Consider the following 19,216-nt stretch of genomic DNA (forward strand, 5'->3'; position numbering starts at 1 on the left):
AAATAGAGTGGTAATAATTTAATTGGTAATATTATTGCTACTGGTTTTAGTTGAATTTTCACCACTTCAAACAAATAGCGAAGCTAAGGAGTACAATGAAAAACCGGTTTCCTATTTCCCAACAGATTACCCCAAAGTATATTGCCAGTTGCAAAATGGTAAGGCTTTAAGCTGAAGTGGATTTAAATTGACAGTTAATTTCTACGTTTACTTTTAGTTCAATTGTCACCAGTTCAAACAAATAGCAAAGCTAACGAATGCCTACAAAATAACCCGATTTATGAAATAGCCGGTAAGTATACAAGCTTAGAGATTTATATTATTTTTTTTTAAATATATCTTTTTAAATAGGTTATTCTAATTCTATAGCATTTTTTTCTTTCAGGTTTTAACTGTTTAAAACCTGAAAACCAATATGATCCAGATGATAGCCTTAAAGACCCGCGCTACATTCAAAACTCAGAAAGCGACAGCGAGGACTCGAATACAGTAAATCAAGCATCAGGTTCGTCTACAAACTTCATGAGTAGTAAGAAGTTAAAGCAGAGAAACGAAGCTGAAAACAAAAAAAATGAAAAAAATATTGGTCAAAATAGACAATAGACAGCAAGTTGATCAAAATAGCTGTGAATTAAACGAGGCCGAAGATGTACAAATAATAAAGTCAACGAAAACGCTGGAAAAAAAACAAGAAAATTGTTAAAAAACTCTGGAAAAGAGTATACCTCTAAAAGTGGAAAAAAAGTTGTTGAAAGGAAATCCCGTTCTTTGAAACAAAATTGTCGAAGAAAATGCTTCATAAATATACCAGACGAAGTTAGAATAAATTTATTTAGAGAATATTGGGAAATAGGTGAATACAATAGAAGAGTTATGTATATATCGTCTCTACTACAGATAGAGAGTAAAAAGTCCCAAATGTTAAACACCTTAAAGAAAAGAAATAGGGAAAAAAGTGTTTCCTACTTCGTTGATTCGAAAAATGCGCGAACGCAAGTCTGCCAAGTATGCTTTTTAACTTTCCGGAGCTCGCGCGCGGACTCTCACTCCGCAACTATTTTATTTTGTCGTTAATTTCGACAATCGACAACTCGCAGCGCTGTAATATTAAGTATCTTTCTATCCCAGGTTTTCCTACAGTCAGTGCTCATTTGTGCGTTGGTGCGTGCGTTTATTGCCAAATTATAGCCACTGCGGACTGTGAGTCCACGCGCGAGCGTTCAATTTAAATATTGTTTTCCCTTTTTTTTTTGTTAAACTTGTTGTGCAATGGTGAGTGTTAGCTTTTATTATTAAAATTTAAGATAGATTATTATTATTTGTACACTTTTATAGATGGCGTGCTCCTGGAGTCGAGAGGAGGCTCGTGTGCAAAAGCTCATGCAAGAATGTTTGGATGAAGATGATGAGGAGCCAAAGAGTGATTTTGAGGACCAAGAAGATGATGGAGAAGAAGACAATTTAAAAAGGCAAGATTTGGATAGTGATACCGAACAAGAAACTTCGGAGACGGAAGCCACTGATGAAGTCGCTAATGGAAATTACCCTGTGTTTATTGGCAAAGATGGAACTGAGTGGGCCAAACATATGACGAAAAGAAATGTGAAAACCAGGGCGGAGAACTTGATAAAGCATCTTCCAGGGGTAAAAAGGAGACCTAAAAAGAGAAATTGACATTTGGAAGCTTTTTTTTACAGACGAAGTACTGAATTCGATAGTCGAAAATACAAACAGACATATTGCCATGAGTAGAGGCAATTACCAACGTGAAAGAGATGCAAAAGACACGGACATATTAGAAATACAAGCACTGATTGGATTGCTTTATTTATCTGGGGTATTGAAATCTAATCGACTTAATATTGAGGAAATATGGACACACAATGGTACTAGCGTCGAGCTTTGTCGACTTACGATGTCCCAATGTCGATTTCGATTTCTGCTGAATCATTTACGTTTTGATGATTTGGCAACTAGAGACGAACGAAAACAGACTGACAAACTAGCCGCCATCCGGACAGTGTTTGATACAGTTGTTGGTAACTTTGATTCAGCCTATACACCTTTTGAATGGCTAACAATAGACGAGAAGCTAGAAGCATTTCGGGGGCGTTGCAACTTTAGGCAGTATATACCTAGCAAACCCAATAAATATGGGCTAAAAATATTTGCTAGACGCCAATACTTTCTACACCTGCAACATGGAAGTTTACATAGGAAAGCAGCCTGAGGTCCATTCCAAGCAAGTAATTCTCCCACTGCAGTGGTGCAGAGATTGTGCCAATCAATATAAGGAACCTGTCGTAATATTGCAGTTGACAACTGGTTTACCAGTATGGAGCTACTCAATTCCCTTCAGTCCGATTTCAAGCTAACTTTATTAGGTACAGTTAGAAAAAACAAAAGAGAATTTCCACCTGAATTTTCGAATCCTTTGGGTCGTTCACTTTTATCGTCCATGTTCGCCTTTCGTCATAACTGTACTTTAGTATCATATACACCAAAAAAGAAAAAAAACGTGCTGCTTTTATCAAGTATGCATTTTGACGATAAAATAGATGCTTCTACTGGAAAACCAGATATGATATTGGACTACAACTCATCTAAAGGAGGTGTTGACTGTGTGGACAAGCTATGTGCGTCTTATAACTGTGCACATAACACAAGAAGATGGCCCATGGTTGTGTTCTATTCGTTACTCAATGTATCGTGAATAAACTCTTTTGTTGTTCATTCAATGAATAATAATGAAAGTATACGACGAAGAAAGTTTTTGCGATCTTTGTCATTTCAATTAGTGGAGGGCTATATTCGCCGTCGAATGACGCATACTATTCCTAAGGCTACGCAGTTGAGAATAAAAGAACTTTTCGGACTGGAAACACCTACACCTGAGCCTCTACCAGCAGGACAACGCGGACGTTGCTCATACTGGGATAGAAAAAAAATAGACCTTCTCGTTTTTTTTTTGTGTTGAATGCCACAAATGTGTTTATTTAGAGCATTCACTTGTTATTTGTCATGAATGCCGCTCAGAATGAACACACATTTTTATTTTTAATTTCTAGAAAGTTTTTATGTGTTGTTAAATGTTTATTTAAATTTTTTTGTAGCAATAAGTTTTGTTAAAATTCCAAAATCAATGTATTCGATGAATAAAATCTTAAAATAAATAAAAATTAACTTTTATTGCCAATATTTTTAGAAATATGCAGATTTGAAGGCTGCAGACTCTGAGTCCGCATGCGAGCGTCCTTTCTAAAATACTTAGCGCGAGCTCCGGAAGGTTAAATATTTTTGGTGAAACAACAAAATTTATCCGTAGTGTAATTTTAAAAAAGTCTTCTTCAGAAAGCGGGATTCCTGCTTCTGATAAAAGAGGGAAGCACCAACCAGTCCACAAAATTTCGAAGGAGAGAAAAGATACTCATTAACCACATACAAAAGTTTCCTGCGTACGAATCGCATTATTCTCGAAAACATACCGAGAAAAAGTATTTGCCATGCGACTTAAATAAAACAAAAATGTTGAACCTATACACGAACCTATATACAAAATATATTCTCAGAGAGTTGACAGTTTAAATTTAAAGTTTAAAAAACCCAGTAACGACATTTGTTCATACTGTGATTTGTTAAATATGCAGATTAAATGCGCAAAAGATCAAGAAACCCAAATTTTATTGGAAGAAAAGCTTCGAGTTCATCATTTTGAAGCAGAAGCTGCATTTTAAGCGAAGAAAGTCGATAAAGCATTAGCTTTGGATAATCCAAACTTAAAAGTCATAGTTTTTGACCTACAGCAAGTGCTTCCAACACCTTATTTAAGTACAGGAACTGTTTTTTATAAAAGGCAATTACACACTTCTAATCTTACCATTCACGAATGCAATACCAATCAATCTTTTCATTTTATGTGGCACGAGGGTATTGCAGGTCAAGGAGCTAACGAAATTGCCTCGTGCCTATACAAATATTTATTAAATTTGGATGAATCGATAAATCACGTTATCTCTTACAGTGATACGTGCGGTGGGTAGAACAAAAACTCTCATGTTGCCAGCATGTTTACATATCTTGTTTCAGTCCACAAGCATTTGCAAAGGGTTAATCATAACTTTTTGGTACCAGGTCACACAAATATGGAGTGTGACTCGGACCATGCCTTAATCGAAAAATATAAAAAGAAGTCACCCTTTCCTATACATGTTCCACGCGACTGGTTAAATTTAGTAAGATTAGCAGGAAAGTCTAGTAATAAAATAAAGAATAAAAATGAAACTGGTAAGTTTATTGTAAACGAAATGACAACAAAAGATTTTCTGGACTTTTCCCAACTTATGAAAGGCCCTTTAATATTAAAAAAACAAACAGACGACAAAGAAAAACTAATGTGGAGGGCACAGAAGTGGATAAGATACGAAAAAGAGTTTGGTATGGTTCAATTTAAACAGTCTTTATCAGAGAGTGACGATTTCAAATTTGTAAATTTTAAGACCTCAAGTATCAAATTATCTGACATAAAGATAGCTCAAATATTATCTGGTAGCAGGAGTATCGATAAAAAGAAAAAAGAAAACTTATTAGAACTCCTTGATCTAATTGATGAGGCAGCACGCGATTTTTATGTAAATTTAAACGTCACATCACAGGCACAGGTCCAAAATGATGTCGATCCAGATGTAGATCGGTAATATAGTGATATAGAATTTTAAATATTTTCTTAGAAACTAAGTTTAAAGTTCGTTTCCCATCTTTTTAATTTTTTTCTCTTCTCCTTTAATTTGGGTTTTTTTTATTGGTTTAAAACTTATTTAGCTTTAAAAAGAATGCGTCTATCGTTTAGTTTGTTTCATTTACTGTTTCGTTTGTATTTTCTGCTGGAAAAAATCATGCACCGCGCTTGATAGGGTTTGTTTAAAAGACTCTTTTTTTGGAGAAAAATATTTTTGTTGTTGATTAATGTTCTTTGTTGTGTCTTAATGTTTAATGTGCGTACCTAGTAAAAATTTGAAGATTGGTTTCTCTAGTTCTGTCAGCAAAAACTTTTTTGTTCTTTTTTAGTAATAAGTAATAGGTACTTGATCAAGTTCAATAATAATTTATTAAACTATTTTTAAAACGGAATTTCTAATAAAATGATAATAATTAATAAGTCTAGTTGTTTTAAATACTGAGTTTTATTTATTTTAAAAACAAATCGATAAAAGGGCCTATCTCGATTTCGATTCGTTTGACATTCTGTTGGTCATCTTATATTTTTAAAAGGTCCAAATATGCCCTTTTGTCGGCTAGGAATATATGTATCTCTGAATTATGTCCACCCATTTTTTTTAAAAAACATAGATACTTTTAGAAAAATAACTTAAATTTTTAGGATAAATTAAAAAATACGTATTTTGACTTATGCAAACATGTTTTTTTTTTAAAGAGCGTTTATTTTAAAGGTATCAATCAATTAATATCCTTTAAATCTAGTCTTTCGTCTATCCTGAAAAGTGAGTAAATTTGAGTTATGCCCTTTTAACTTCTTGCCACAGCTATGATACCTTTGCAAAGTTAAATTTGTATAAAAACAACTCAATACCTAAAAATCGTAATAAACGCGGTTTAATGAACTTCCTGGGAAGCGGCATCAAATTCATAACTGGTAATCTAGACAATAATGACTATTTCGCAAAATTTGCACATTTTAGAACAACATCAAATTAACACTATGCAGAAAATCAATGACCTTAGTTCTCTTGCAGGAAACATAGTAAATAATTTCGAGACAAATTTTGTGATTATTGATGAAAACGCAGAAAAATTAAAAACCGAAATAAAAAACCTTTAGGGCGAAATTAATTTACTATTATTACTGCAAAGCCAATATACACAGATTGTAAGTGTTAAGGAGTTCTTAGAAAAATTATTACGAACAATTTCTTTTGCTCATCTAGGGACTCTAGATCTTGAAATATTGAGTTTTAAAGAAGTTGAAGAAATTTGGCAATATCTTGAAAGATACTATCCCGAAAATGCTCTATGGCCTCTAAAACACTTATCCGAATTAACACTAGTATGTAAGACTGGTCTCCTAGTTTTAAGCGATTTGGCAATTCTAGCAATCAAAATACTTATTTTCGAACAAAAACTATGTGATTTAAAATATGTATATCCTATACCAAATAATAAAACAAAAATACTTGTTAGTCCTAGTAAATCTTACTGTACTAAATTGTGGTATAGCCAATGCTTAGAAATCAGTTCCAATTGGATGTGCTCTGATCCCATTGCTAATAGCTGTTCACCACCAACAAACTGTCGTTTTCAGCCAATGTGATGTTATCATAAATCAACAAAAGTACTCCTTATCCTCAAATAATTTTTTTTTTTACTATACCCAAAATTGAAAAACTCCAACCGACAAATCTGTCCCTCAACTTGCAAAATAGACATCTGCAAAATCCTAGAAAAATCCAGGAAGACCTCATGGAAAGTTGGCAATCAAAGACGTTTAATACCCTATGGAATACCGCCCATACTGTACTGGTAATTACTTGTATTATATTTGTATGCATCTTAGGTTTAGTAATTTACTTTTGGCAAAAGCAAAAACACCTTAAGGCCATTCCAACAAAGGTTCTAGAAAAATTGATCAACGAGGACGTTGAATGTTCTAAGGGTGGAGGAGTAATAGCTAATAACTAATATTAATTTAACGCTGACATAGCAATAAGAGCTATGTCAGCGTTATAACGATAATTATATAAGTAACCATAACCCATTAAACAGTAACATTAATATAGTGTAAAAGCCTAGTTGCTGTTCATATTAATTGTTCCATAGATTTAAGTACGTTTTTGTAACAATAAAGTTTTTTAAAAGGAACTTCGCCCAGCTATGTTCTTATTTCGCTATAATCTCCTTTATCATTCGTCGCCACTCCCTTTGTGCTCCGCTACCTTAAACTGTTACCTGTACACTAACCATAATACGAGTCACAGAATAAACGATCTCAGAGATCGTTTATTCTGATCAAGTTTATCCACGATCTCAGACATCGTTTATTCTGTAATACGAGTAATATTTCTTCGAGACTTGTCTTTCTCCGCTACTTCACGTATTTCTAACTCCGCTCTACGCATATTGTTTTTGTTTTTCATTTTCGTTAACTTTGTTTTATTGTTACTATTGCCTACTTTGGCTGGTGCCTTTACAAACGAGGAGTACGCCGATATCCTCATGGCATATGGTAGAGCTGATGGAAATGGACAAGAAACAAAAAGAATTTACCAAGAGCGTTTTCCCAATAGACGCCAACCTAATCGTCATACTTTTGAAACGACCTTTAGACGTTTAAGAGAAACTGGTAGTTTAAATCGACGTGAATCTGGAGTTTGCAGACAACGTAATGTTGCTGATGACGAACGAATTCTGGAAGCTTTTGACGAAGATCCCACAGCGAGCTTCCGGACTGTAGCCGCAAATCTATGGAATGTATGAAAGGTCTGGTCTGTTCTTCATGCCAACGGAAAGCATCTCTTTTATTACACTCCCGTGCAAGATCTTGAAGAAAACGACTACCAAGGACGTTCTCAGTTTTGCCGCCTCCTGCTACATATGGAGGTGGATAACCGCGATTTCTTGAAAAACATACTGTGGACAGATGAATCCAAGTTTTCAAGGGAGGGAATTATCAACATTCATAATTTGCATTATTAGGCCCCAAAAGAAAAAAAAAACCAAAAATGAAGAAATTCGTGTCCTTTCAAAGGAACTTCTCAGTAAACGTTTGGGCAGGCCTAATTGGTAATACCCTTATTGGTCCACATTATTTACCGGATAATTTGAATGGGGATAATTATCTAGATTTTTTATTAAATGATCTGCCCGAACTCTTGAACGGGATTCCAAATTTTCTCTATGAAGAACAAATGACGTTCCAACACGATGGGTGCCCAGCGCACTGGAGTTTGGCGATCCGGGAGCACCTAGACAATGCATTTCCCAATACTTGGATTGGCAGAGAAGGCCTTATCCCAGGGCCTGCAAGATCACCGGACTTGACGCCGCTTGATCTTCCACGTCTGGGGCCGTGCAAAAGAACTTGTGTATTTCAAACCTATAAATACAAGGGAACAATTGATAGGAAAAATTAATGATGATTTTGTAATAATGAGACAGGAACTAACATTACAGTATACCACAAGAGCAATAAGAAAGCGATGTTACGCATGTATTAGAAATAATGGCCATTAATTTGAGCAAGACTTGTAAATAAACGATTTGAAGTAAAGAATATGTTTTTTTAATCAACCTGTAAAGGAACGGGTCATGGAAATGAAAGGGCACATTAGCTGTTTTAGAACGGTGAAAGAGATAGCGCAACAGTTTGTTACTGTTGTTTTTACCACTGTTAGTTTCTCTTTACATATTTTTCTCAGTTATTACCTAAATCTGAATGAGACAACATTAGTCTTTAAAATAAAATTAATTGTGCGCCATCTTGGCCAAAAACTAAAAAAAAATTGAAGGTTAAAGTAAAAAAACGGGAAAAATCGAATAAAAAAAGGAAAAAATATATTACTCCTTAAATTTGAGGAAAAACAAAAAAATACTATGCGTTTTAACCCATCCAACTTCACCTATTTACCATTTCCGTTTGGCTACTCACCTTCCAAACACCCTGTATATATTATTCCAGGGTATCGACCTAAAATCTGAATAAAATTGACCATGATCCAAAGATTTAAAATTCCTATATGTTTTAAACTCAGGTTTAACTTTTTTTACCTTAATATCTAAATTACAAAAAAATAGGTCATGATCACTAAAATCTACATTAAAAGTTATGAGAGAGGCTGTTGAGTTAGTTCTTGGCAAAATCACAAATACGTACTTAGTAACAGCACTTTCTACATTTGATAGATTAATATTAAAATATTCCAAATAAATAACTTTATTAACCATAGGGATAATTTAAGAAAATGTAACTTCGATTCATCAAAAAAAATCGAGATAATTAAAATTAGGTAGTTTATATACTGTTCCCAATGCAATGCTTGGCTGGGGTAGTTTAATTTTAATGCATATTTGATCTATTACTCACCTAGTGGATTAAATCTGTGTTTAAGAAGAGCATTTTCTAAACTTACTCGTTCTTTTGGAATTAATATATTGTATTGCCGTTCTAATTGAATTTGTGGCTATCTAAATGGTTTTAAAAGCCATGGAGATAACCATATCCGCTGTTCCCCAGCAAACAGACATTTCCATGAAATATTGTAAGTTTTTGTTGAACAGAACTTTGTCTCCAAATCCTACTATCGTGCACACTTCCCGGCCATTACATGTCTATTCTTGTAAATCTTTCCATTGCATCACATGTCATCTGAATATTTAATGAAGCAACATTTTTTCTATTTATGTACTCATCGCCAAACTGCCCGCCAGGTTTTTTAATTTGTATATGGGTATAAAGAAGTTCGCCAATTACGGTGGACCAATTCTGTATTTTTCCATTCAACTTGTCTTAGCTTCATGTAACTTTCGTTCAATTGTTGGAAACATTATCCATTGATCTGCCTTCTTCATAGTTTTTTGTGCAACATAATCTACAGTCTTGTAGACAAACTGTTGTTCTATCAACACCAAAATCATTTTGAAAACCAAGGTCACTAATACACCGAAGAAATATTTCCATATATTTTGTTGAAGAAAGTGCACCACTTCAAGTTCTATATGGTAAGAAATAGTTCGTAATGAGCTCAATATTTTCATTTTCAAACCTTAAAAGACGTTTTGCACTATTTGGACTTACATCTCTACGATCACGATATTGTTTAATTTTACGAATATTCATAAATGCTGCCATAATTTACAAACTTTAAATTATAAATCTTATGGTAAGGTAGCATCAAATCAACCTTGCGAAAATAAAAGTATTTACTTAATAAGTTAAGTTTTTATTTGCTGTTATTCACCCCGACCGTAAGTAAGCACTAAACAGTTGCTATAGGAGTAATAACTGGAGATAGCAAGTGTTTGCTTGACAAGTAGGACTAAAACTTTTATTATTCACTTACTGTCAAGAATTTACTTAAAAATTAGAAAGTAAAAGCATTTACTCTCTTTTATTCACCTCACCCAATGTAAGAATCTCGGCATTATAATTGATTCTAAGTTACAATTTCACAGCCAATTGACAAGGGTCCTTCAAAGGTCGTATATGTCATTGCGGAATCTGTACAAAAATAAAGGTAAACTCGAACTGCCGTTGAGAAAGGTTTTGTGCGAAACATTGGTTCTCTTTCATACTGCTTATTGTAATTTTGTGTATGGCCCAGCCTTGAATGTAGCATGAAAAAAAAAATTACAACGCTTGCAGAATTCATGTATACGTTTTATTTACAATTTAAGGGCCTGTGATCACGTCAGATACAAGTTACCTGCACTGAAATAGTAACATATGCAGGATCGAGAGACGGTACACTTCGCATGCTTTCTTCATAGAATCTTCTCTAGTGGAGCGCTTGAGTATCTTAGTGTACGTGCACACAGGACGCGATTAAGCGATAAGCTTTGCTATGAGATACGACGCTATGCGATGCTATGCTTTTGATTACTTGTTTTATTTTGGTTGTGTTTTAATAGAAGGCGATAAACCAAAGCGTAGTAACTTCCAAACCTCTGCCTGCGTCAGTTCCAGCTACCATGGAATTATTATTATTAGAAAATTAATTTTTACCATATATGTATATAAAAAAAATAAAAAGTAAAAAAAAGAAATGGGTACATGAAATTTATCGTGAACGATTAACCTACGGAGAACTTCATAATTTTTTCTCCGAATTAACCCTATATCCTGACAAATTTCGAGAATATTTCCGAATGTCTTTGGAAACATTCATACTTAACGTTACGCCTTGCCGTAACGTTAAGGTAAGAAAAAAATGCTTAGATATATGTGAGTACTTACCAAATATTTTATTTCAAATTCGTTACAGTTATTTTAGAAAAATAAACAAATAGAAATGTAAACGTATAAAATATGTCTTTTTTCTTCAGGGGAGAATTGTGTAAAAACTATTTGTTTCTATGGAATAAGCGGGTGAAGCCAATGGTGTTGCCACAAAAGTGTGTGTCATTTGAGGCTGATGAGTTGGCATAAAAAAAAACTTATATTTTCAACATGGTGCTCGATCACTGTGGCTTGGTAAAGCAGTTCCTGCATCTTGAGACGAAACCACATCTTTGTTTCAAAACGCATTTTTTTTAGCGGTATATGGAAACTCATAAGAAAGTGATAGTCATGATCCTGAGTAATCTGAGAGTGTGTCGATAAAACGGAATTATTTGCTTTAAGAACGTCAATTTTTTGTTGCTCTAATTTAAAAAATTCTTCAATATCAAAGTCTTCTTTTCTTTTAGCTGCTCTTTTTGCAGGACGTTTTGGCGGATGCCCACAGTCAGTTGGCTCTTGACATACATTTTTATCTGAGCTAGTAGTTCCAATAGTTTGGTTGTTGTGATCAGATAATAGTTGTTCTGATTCTATTCTTTCATCCGGAGTAACAGATGTCTCATCGTCGATGTCATCAGGAAATAAATGATCATTGGATACATCTTCGTTTAGTTGGCTTGCGTTATCGTCAGTGGGTAAGTTGCCAGTTAGCTGTCTCGGATTCATTTTATCCTTAAGGAACCATAAAATCTTAAAGTAAGTTCACTTTGAATTAAAGTTTGAAGGAGTTTCGTCTCCAGATTTAGGTTTCGGCAACTTCTTCAGCTCATTTCTGAAGATATCTCGTAAAGATTTCCATCTTTTTTTAGCAGCTTCTTCTAAAAAAAAGAATAAAATTGTATGTTTTCAAAAAGTAATCTTGTTTTTATGAATCAATTATTAGTTTAAAATTAACAGTAGAATGTTGACATATCTCTTAACATATCACTACAGATAATTCACTAAGGGCCAGTTCTACAAACATGGTATAACTTTTTTCCTGGAGTAATTACTATGACAACGATTGTTGAGACAATTGTAATTTTAGCAATTATTTTAAAAATAAACTTATACCATGATTGTCGAACTGGCCCTTAGTAATAATAACACACTAATTGATTCTCCTTTTTCCAGGTTTCTGGCGACAGGTGCCTCTTATAGAAGCCTAGCATTCTCTTTTCGCCTTGGCGTTTCAACTGTGGCAAAGATAGTTAAACAAACATGCGAAGCAATATGGAAAGTTTATGATGCCACATATTTGCCGGTCCCGACGAAAGAAATTTTTAGTCGTTCCGCCTCTGACTATTGGAATAAATGGAATTGGCCTCATTGCGTCGGCTCAATTGATGGTAAACATGTACGAATTAAATGTCCGGCGAATTCAGGAACAATGTTTTACAATTATAAACAATATTTTTCCATCGTTTTACAAGCTGTGGCTGACGCCAACTACAAATTTCTGACCATAGAAGTGGGTGCATATGGAAAACAAAGCGATGGAGGAATCTTTCAGTCGTCAGAAACATATGCTTTGTTAAAAATGAAAAGTTTAATTTACCCAAGACAACAACATTACCTGAATCAGACATAGAATTCCCGTTCTATTTGATTGGAGATGAAGCATATCCGTTGACACATTTTCTAATACGAGCATTTCCTCGAAGGCAACTCACAGATGAAAATGAGAATTTCAACCGTAGGCTATGCAGAGCTCGGAGGTGTGTGGAATGTGCATTTGGTATTCTAGTGGCTAGGTGGAGAATATTAACGAAAGCAATAGAGACCGACCCTTCCGTAGCAGAAATCATAATTAAATGCGCTTGTTTGCTACACAATATTATAATATATCGAGAAGGAATCCATGATTATGATATAAACAATCACGAACAAACTTGCAGTGACATGATCAGCCAGCCTGCCTCACGTGTAAACAACAGAGCCTCAAAACAAGCATATGAATTAAGAGATATTTTGAAATCGTATTTAGTAAACTATTAGTGGTTAATTGTTATTATATTTCTGGTAAATTAAAAAAAGTTTTTTTTTAAATATAAAATAAACTAGTATGTACACACCATGTTTAACTTACTTGAACGTTTAGTTCTGCAGCTACCTCCTGCCATAATTTCTCAACTTTGTCCCGATCTCGATAGCCTTTGTTTTGTTGATCCCATAGTGGAAGACGCACTCGGACTGCATTTCTTAATTTTTCTGCATCCATACCACACGAAATACGGACAAATATAACTAGACAATAACTAGCAGCGCGAGGACCCAAGCGATTAAAATCAAACTTGCTTGAAAATCAATCAGACGCGCGAGATCGCGTTGCATCGCATCGCATCTTAAAGCAGCTACAAGCGCGCTGTTTGAATGCTTGCTTTTGATTTTAGAGGTTTGTATTAATCGCACCGCATCGCATAGTATCGCTTATCGCTTAATTGCGTCCTGTGTACACGTACACTTAGAGATCGTTTAACTTTTAGATTCTTCACTCATGATTGTATTACAAGTCAAAATACCCTTTTAAATATACCAAAGCATCGCACAGCTATGTTTCGACGTAGCTGTTCATTTCTTGCTTCAAAAGTATATAACAATTTGTTGCAAAATAAACTTTAAAAATGTAGTTTGTCAAGTTTTAAGAAAAACATAAAAGAGTTTATATTGAGTAACTTTTAAATATATTTGGTTTGAATTTCGTCAATTTCTTATTATCATAATTTATTCTTAGTAATTAGGACTCTTTATACCATGTAATTTATAACATTATGTATTGCTGAATTCTGTATGCTCGGTTAAGCAAACAGCTTTGGCTGCCCTTCGCTGTGTTTAATAAAAAGTCGTTTATTATTATATAGATCTGGGATCAGTCTATTTTCAACAAGGTCTTTTGAGCCTTTTATTTAAAGAATTATTTGTTAGGTTTATCATTTAGAGTTTTATTTTGTTTTTTTTTATAATGTTCATTTTTATTCGAGTTTCTATTTTATTTTAATAAGAACAAGCTTTAATTTTCAATATGCAATACACAGCATAAAAAAATGTAATTATGAATCTATGCAGGTTTTAAAAATGTAATTCCTGAATTAGAAAAATATTATACCAATGATATGATACAACCCTCACCGACGTCAGACGCGTACTAAAATAATTTTTTTTTTGGTTTTTGGCCTTGTGCTTGACTACAGTGACCACACGTCTCGATTTTAGCGGGACAGTCCCACTTTTTGGTGCACTGTCCCGCGTCCCGCCGATTTTTAAAAATGTCCCGTTTTTTAGAAAATATCTCCATTTCTTATTTTAAATGTACTGTAAAAATATATTACCTATTATTTATTAAGTATTATGGTGAAAATAGAGAAACAAATAAAAAAAACACATAAAATGCATTCAGAGTAAACTAAAATAGGCCATATACCAAGTTAGATTTACTCGGTGGTGTTCGATCATTGTCATTACGTCTGGGTTTAGTGCAGATAAGTGCAAACTGTGCGGTTTGTTGTTTTTAATTTGACGTTCGGTTTAACTCATTATTTAACGGTCAAACACTTTTTACTCTTTTCTAGAGTTTCTAGTGAATTTTTCATTTAGTTCCAATAGTTACCCACAGAAAAATAGATGACTAAAAAAAGAGAACGCAAATTTAATGAACGACTTTAAACAGAGAATTTCTATTTATTAAAAAAAAACAAAATAGATGCAATAGAATTCGCGCTTTCCCTTCCAGGAATAAATGCAGCAAGAGAACGTGCTTTTTCTAATGTCAATAAAATACGGACAACTGAAAAAATCCAGTTAAATATTAAAATCTATATTAAGGGTAAAATATAATTTGACCAATTTATGTAAAATATTTCACATTTTAATAAATGATCTGAATAGAATTTTATTTTATTAAAAATCACGATGTACACATTATTTTATACAAATATTTTTATAGTTGCTAATAATAAATAATAAATACATTTTCAGACAAATATATGAATGTATACAATAAACTATGCATTAAATTAAAATTCTCATTTTGTTCTATTTTTCCTGTTTTTCCTTCTCTGAATGGAAATGTGGTTACGGTATGGCTTGGCACATTTAGCCACTAAACTAAAATTTTAAATAATCGACTTTAAACCTCGAACACCATGACGCGGCGGCGGCATTGTAACATCTCGCCTATTAGGAACTTTATATGTGTAGTAACTGATTCGCCAATCTGTATAATCAATCGCTTCTTAACGCCCAGTTCCCGGACGCGAATTTACAAATTCCTCTACCATTTCAGTCACCCTGAATTCGAGTAGTTTTTGTTTGCAGAATATTAGTTACATTTTCTAATCTATTACGGTGCAGAAATTGACCATACTAGAATAGAATTTGTAAGTTTATTTTGTGCGCCATTGTCTTTGCAAAGTCTAACCTGTCTAAATTTTTAAAAAAATCTGCTGTTGAGCGGTTTATATATTTAACGGTTAACGGTTAACGGTATCAATTAAACGGTTTATAAGTTAGTCACTCCGTTGTTTGTATCCGTTGTCACGCCACGTCGGCGTCACGTCGTTAAGTTAGGTTACAGTGTAGTTACCTTAATTTAACATATTTGTAGTGCTTCAAAATGGATAAAACAATATTGAGTGGTATTTTTGATAGTGATATTCACTTGATATTCATCTTGAATTAGAAGAGAAAAATCAAGATCAATTTGTGACTAAATTCCAGTGCAAGTTAACAAAAGGGACAAATTATCAGGAAAAGTGTGACAACTTTATTGAAGACTTTTCTCGTAACACAAACACTAATTGGATAGTAAGCAAAGTGTTTAATAACTGTGTTCGTTATGAATTTCGCAAACTATATATGTGTCATCTAGGCAAAAAGAATAAACGTGTAATTAAGAAAAAAGGAAGTACAAGAAATTATGGGTGCTCGGCAATTATAAATATAAAATTTCTAAAAACGACTGAAGTTACTTTGAGAAGATCTAACTTATTAAAACAAGGTTTAAATGCAGTGATCAATATAAATTATGAACATTCTCATCGAATTCAGGTTGCTCAAGCTTATTCCGATGTGCGCTAGTTTATTCCGATGTAATGAAGATACAAAAGCAACTTTTCGTGCTTATTTTGAGTCTGGAATGACAGCTTCTGCAGCCAAAACTTATCATGAATTACTTTATCTGAAAATTGTGATGGTAATATTCATGTGCTTCTAGCGAATGCACAAGTTAACCCAACTGACAGACAAGTAACCTACTTTTATCAACAATGGAGATCTGAAAAATTCGGAGGAAGGGATGATGAAAGTGTTACTGAAAGAATTAAGAGTTAAAAAGGTAAAGGTAAAGTTGAAGAGTTATAAAAATAGGATATCCAGTTATGTGTTACGTATTACGAAAATCCATTTCTTGTTGTTCTGATAACGCCAGTTATGAAAAGAGCTTTTAAAGCGGGCCGTGCAGATGAGATGATCTTAATTGACACTAGTGGCTCTTGTGATCAAAGTAGGACCTCTGTAAGTTTTATTTTTGCAGCAACAAAAATAGGAGCATTGCCAATAGCTGTTATTCTTCATAAAAATAAATCAGAAAATGATTATTTACATGCTCTAAAAATTTCAAAGCAATACTTAGCCACATGTGATAAACTATTTGAGCCACAAATTATTATGACCGACGATGACTCCGCAGAAAGAAATGCATTGAAAGTAATATTTCCGAAAGCTCGCTTGCTTTTGTGTATATTTCATGTTACACAAGCTTTGTGGCGCTGGCTATGGGACTCCAATAACAAGATTCTGAAAGATGACCGAAAGACATTAATGACGTTATTCCGCCATGTTTTATTTCCTAGACTACTTCAGATGCAGAGACCTTTCTGTTTCAGTTAATAAATAACCAGACTCTAAACAAGTACAATAATGCCAAAGCTCATTAAGAACTCATTTGGGGCCGTCGAGAAGAATGGTGTAAAGATGTAAAGTATTTAACATGTGTGCACTTATTGCTTTTATCACAGGAATTATTAAAAACTATAACAAAAATAGACTTCTAAAATTTGCTAACACAAGAGGACGACATTTAATTCTAGCTTATAATAAGTTTTTTCGACGCTTAAAAGATATCGAAGAAGTAACACAGATCAGTAATTTAACTTACCGTGTTACATCGAAAAGTAACTCTTACGAATTGAATATTGAAACTGAGTATTGTGATTGTTATTTTGGTCAAGAAGGGCAATATTGCATGGGCATTTATGAGCGGTAGAAGAAAAATATAGACTTTCTTTAAAAAAATCGTTGTTGTTGACTAAAAGTGATCGGCAAAATTTTGCTAAAATTGCCTAAGAAAAAATTTATTCATCCAATTGTTACGATGATATTGATGACATAAACTATGACAACTGCCATCCCGAAGAAAGTAATGAAACGTGTTACCCAGAAAATAATATTATTTTTCATTCACATCAATCTGAAACTAACATTTCGTTTGATTTGCCAATTACCGAAACACTCAATCAAGAATACAACGAAACTATTGATAGAATGCAAGCCGAATTTATAAGACTTTTGAATATATTAAAAAAAGATCAATGTTCTTCGAATATCACAGTGCTAAAAGAATTTGTGACAACATCAGAGAAAATGCAGACTTCGTCACAAATAGCCTCTATGTTTTCTCACACAACTCGATTTTCCAGGAACCGAAAAATTCGAGTACAACCTACAGCTATAGCTCGAAGAAAGGAAAAGGGACTAAAAGGTCAGAATCGCATACAGTCTGGAAGACCAACCACTCTGGAAAAAAAGAAGAAGAAGAAACCTCACAACATTAGTCTAAGCATAGAAAAAAACGAGTCTAGTGCAAAAAAACTCTGTTCAATAATTTAGTAAGTAATATTAGTAAATACCCATGTTACAGAGATTTTTTAGTTCTTAGGTTCTTAATAACATTAGTTGTTATGTCTTTAAGTGTGCAATAATTTTCTTAAATTACCCCATTTGATAAGCATTTCCATAAGGATTTGAAATATAAATATTATACTTTAATCAAAAGTTTTTTTAACTGTACATTATTATAAGTTATGTATTTGCCTAAATGCTGAGAATTTTAAGGAGAATCCAAAAATCAAATAAAATTGAAATTTCTATTTACCGAAAACGTCAAACAAAAAAGTTAAAGGGGGGGTACATTTATAACCGGACGCGAACATTGTGTACAGAAAAGTCCAATAAATTAATTTATGTGCGTACTTGATTAGTTTTACATACATGACTGAAACAGTGTAGAAATTTACTCAATATGTAATCAAAAATTTCGCTTACAAATCATACACCAATACAGTTAATTTTTGTATCTATAGTGGAATACAATATGTAACTAATATTCTGCAAACAAAAACTACCCGAATTCAGTCACCCTCGTGACTGTAATGGTAGAGGAATTGTAAATTCGCTTCCCGGACGCTTTATGTCTAATGTAATTCCATTTTTTAAAAATGGACAAAGAAATATTATTTCAAATTATCGGCCTAAAAGCAAACTTAACAGTGCCGTAAAACTTTTTGAAAAACTCTTATAAGAATTTTTTTTTTAATCTGGTAAAAAGACAACTTATTTTTCAGCAGCAGGATTTTGTTTCTATTCGATCCATTGATAGTAATAACCGATAATTGTTCTACAATCACCGAATTCTTAAAGGATAATATACATAAGCATATTCAGGTTGACTCTGTTTACACCGACTTCAGCAAGGCATTTGATAAATTCGATTAGTAATGATAGAAAAATCAGCTGGTGTTGGAGTGAACGGTGTTCCCCTGAATTGAGTCGAATCTTATTTTAATAATAGAAAATTTAAATCCTGCATAAATTGTATAGGTTCAGGAAGATAAAGAACGATTTATTAAATATTGTTATGTTCATAGTGTATTTTTAAATACAGATAAATATCATTTGATTTATTAAGAATTTGGCATATTACGCATTTGTTTATAGTAAACTTAATTTTGAATGTGTTGTTTCCAGTCCATTTTACTCAGTGTAGAATAGAATTGGAAGATGTACAGAATAAAATTCTAAAGCATCTTCTAAAATAATTTTAACAATGACGTAAATCTGCTACGCAATCATTTCATACTTACTCTAGAAAATAGAAGACATGTTTCAGATCTCCTTTTTCTTCACAAACTATTAAATAATAAAATTAATTGCCTTAATTTAATCCATTGTCTA

General features: G+C 33.3%; 2 protein-coding genes across 2 annotated transcripts in view; one reads left to right on the top strand and one right to left on the bottom strand.

The window, feature by feature from the left end:
• Window positions 1-19,216, bottom strand: part of LOC126733612 (orexin receptor type 2-like) — a 228,105-nt gene that overhangs the window by 199,784 nt on the left and 9,105 nt on the right. The window lies entirely within an intron of this gene.
• LOC126733614 (uncharacterized) lies at window positions 1,329-1,970 on the top strand. Its single transcript, XM_050436982.1, has 2 exons — window positions 1,329-1,644; window positions 1,698-1,970. The coding sequence occupies exons 1-2, from the start codon at window positions 1,336-1,338 to the stop codon at window positions 1,707-1,709; spliced, it is 321 nt and encodes a 106-aa protein (XP_050292939.1). The 5' UTR covers window positions 1,329-1,335; the 3' UTR covers window positions 1,710-1,970.

The sequence above is a fragment of the Anthonomus grandis genome, chromosome 2 (assembly GCF_022605725.1).
Source record: "Anthonomus grandis grandis chromosome 2, icAntGran1.3, whole genome shotgun sequence".
NCBI classification, from domain to species: Eukaryota; Metazoa; Arthropoda; class Insecta; order Coleoptera; family Curculionidae; genus Anthonomus; species Anthonomus grandis.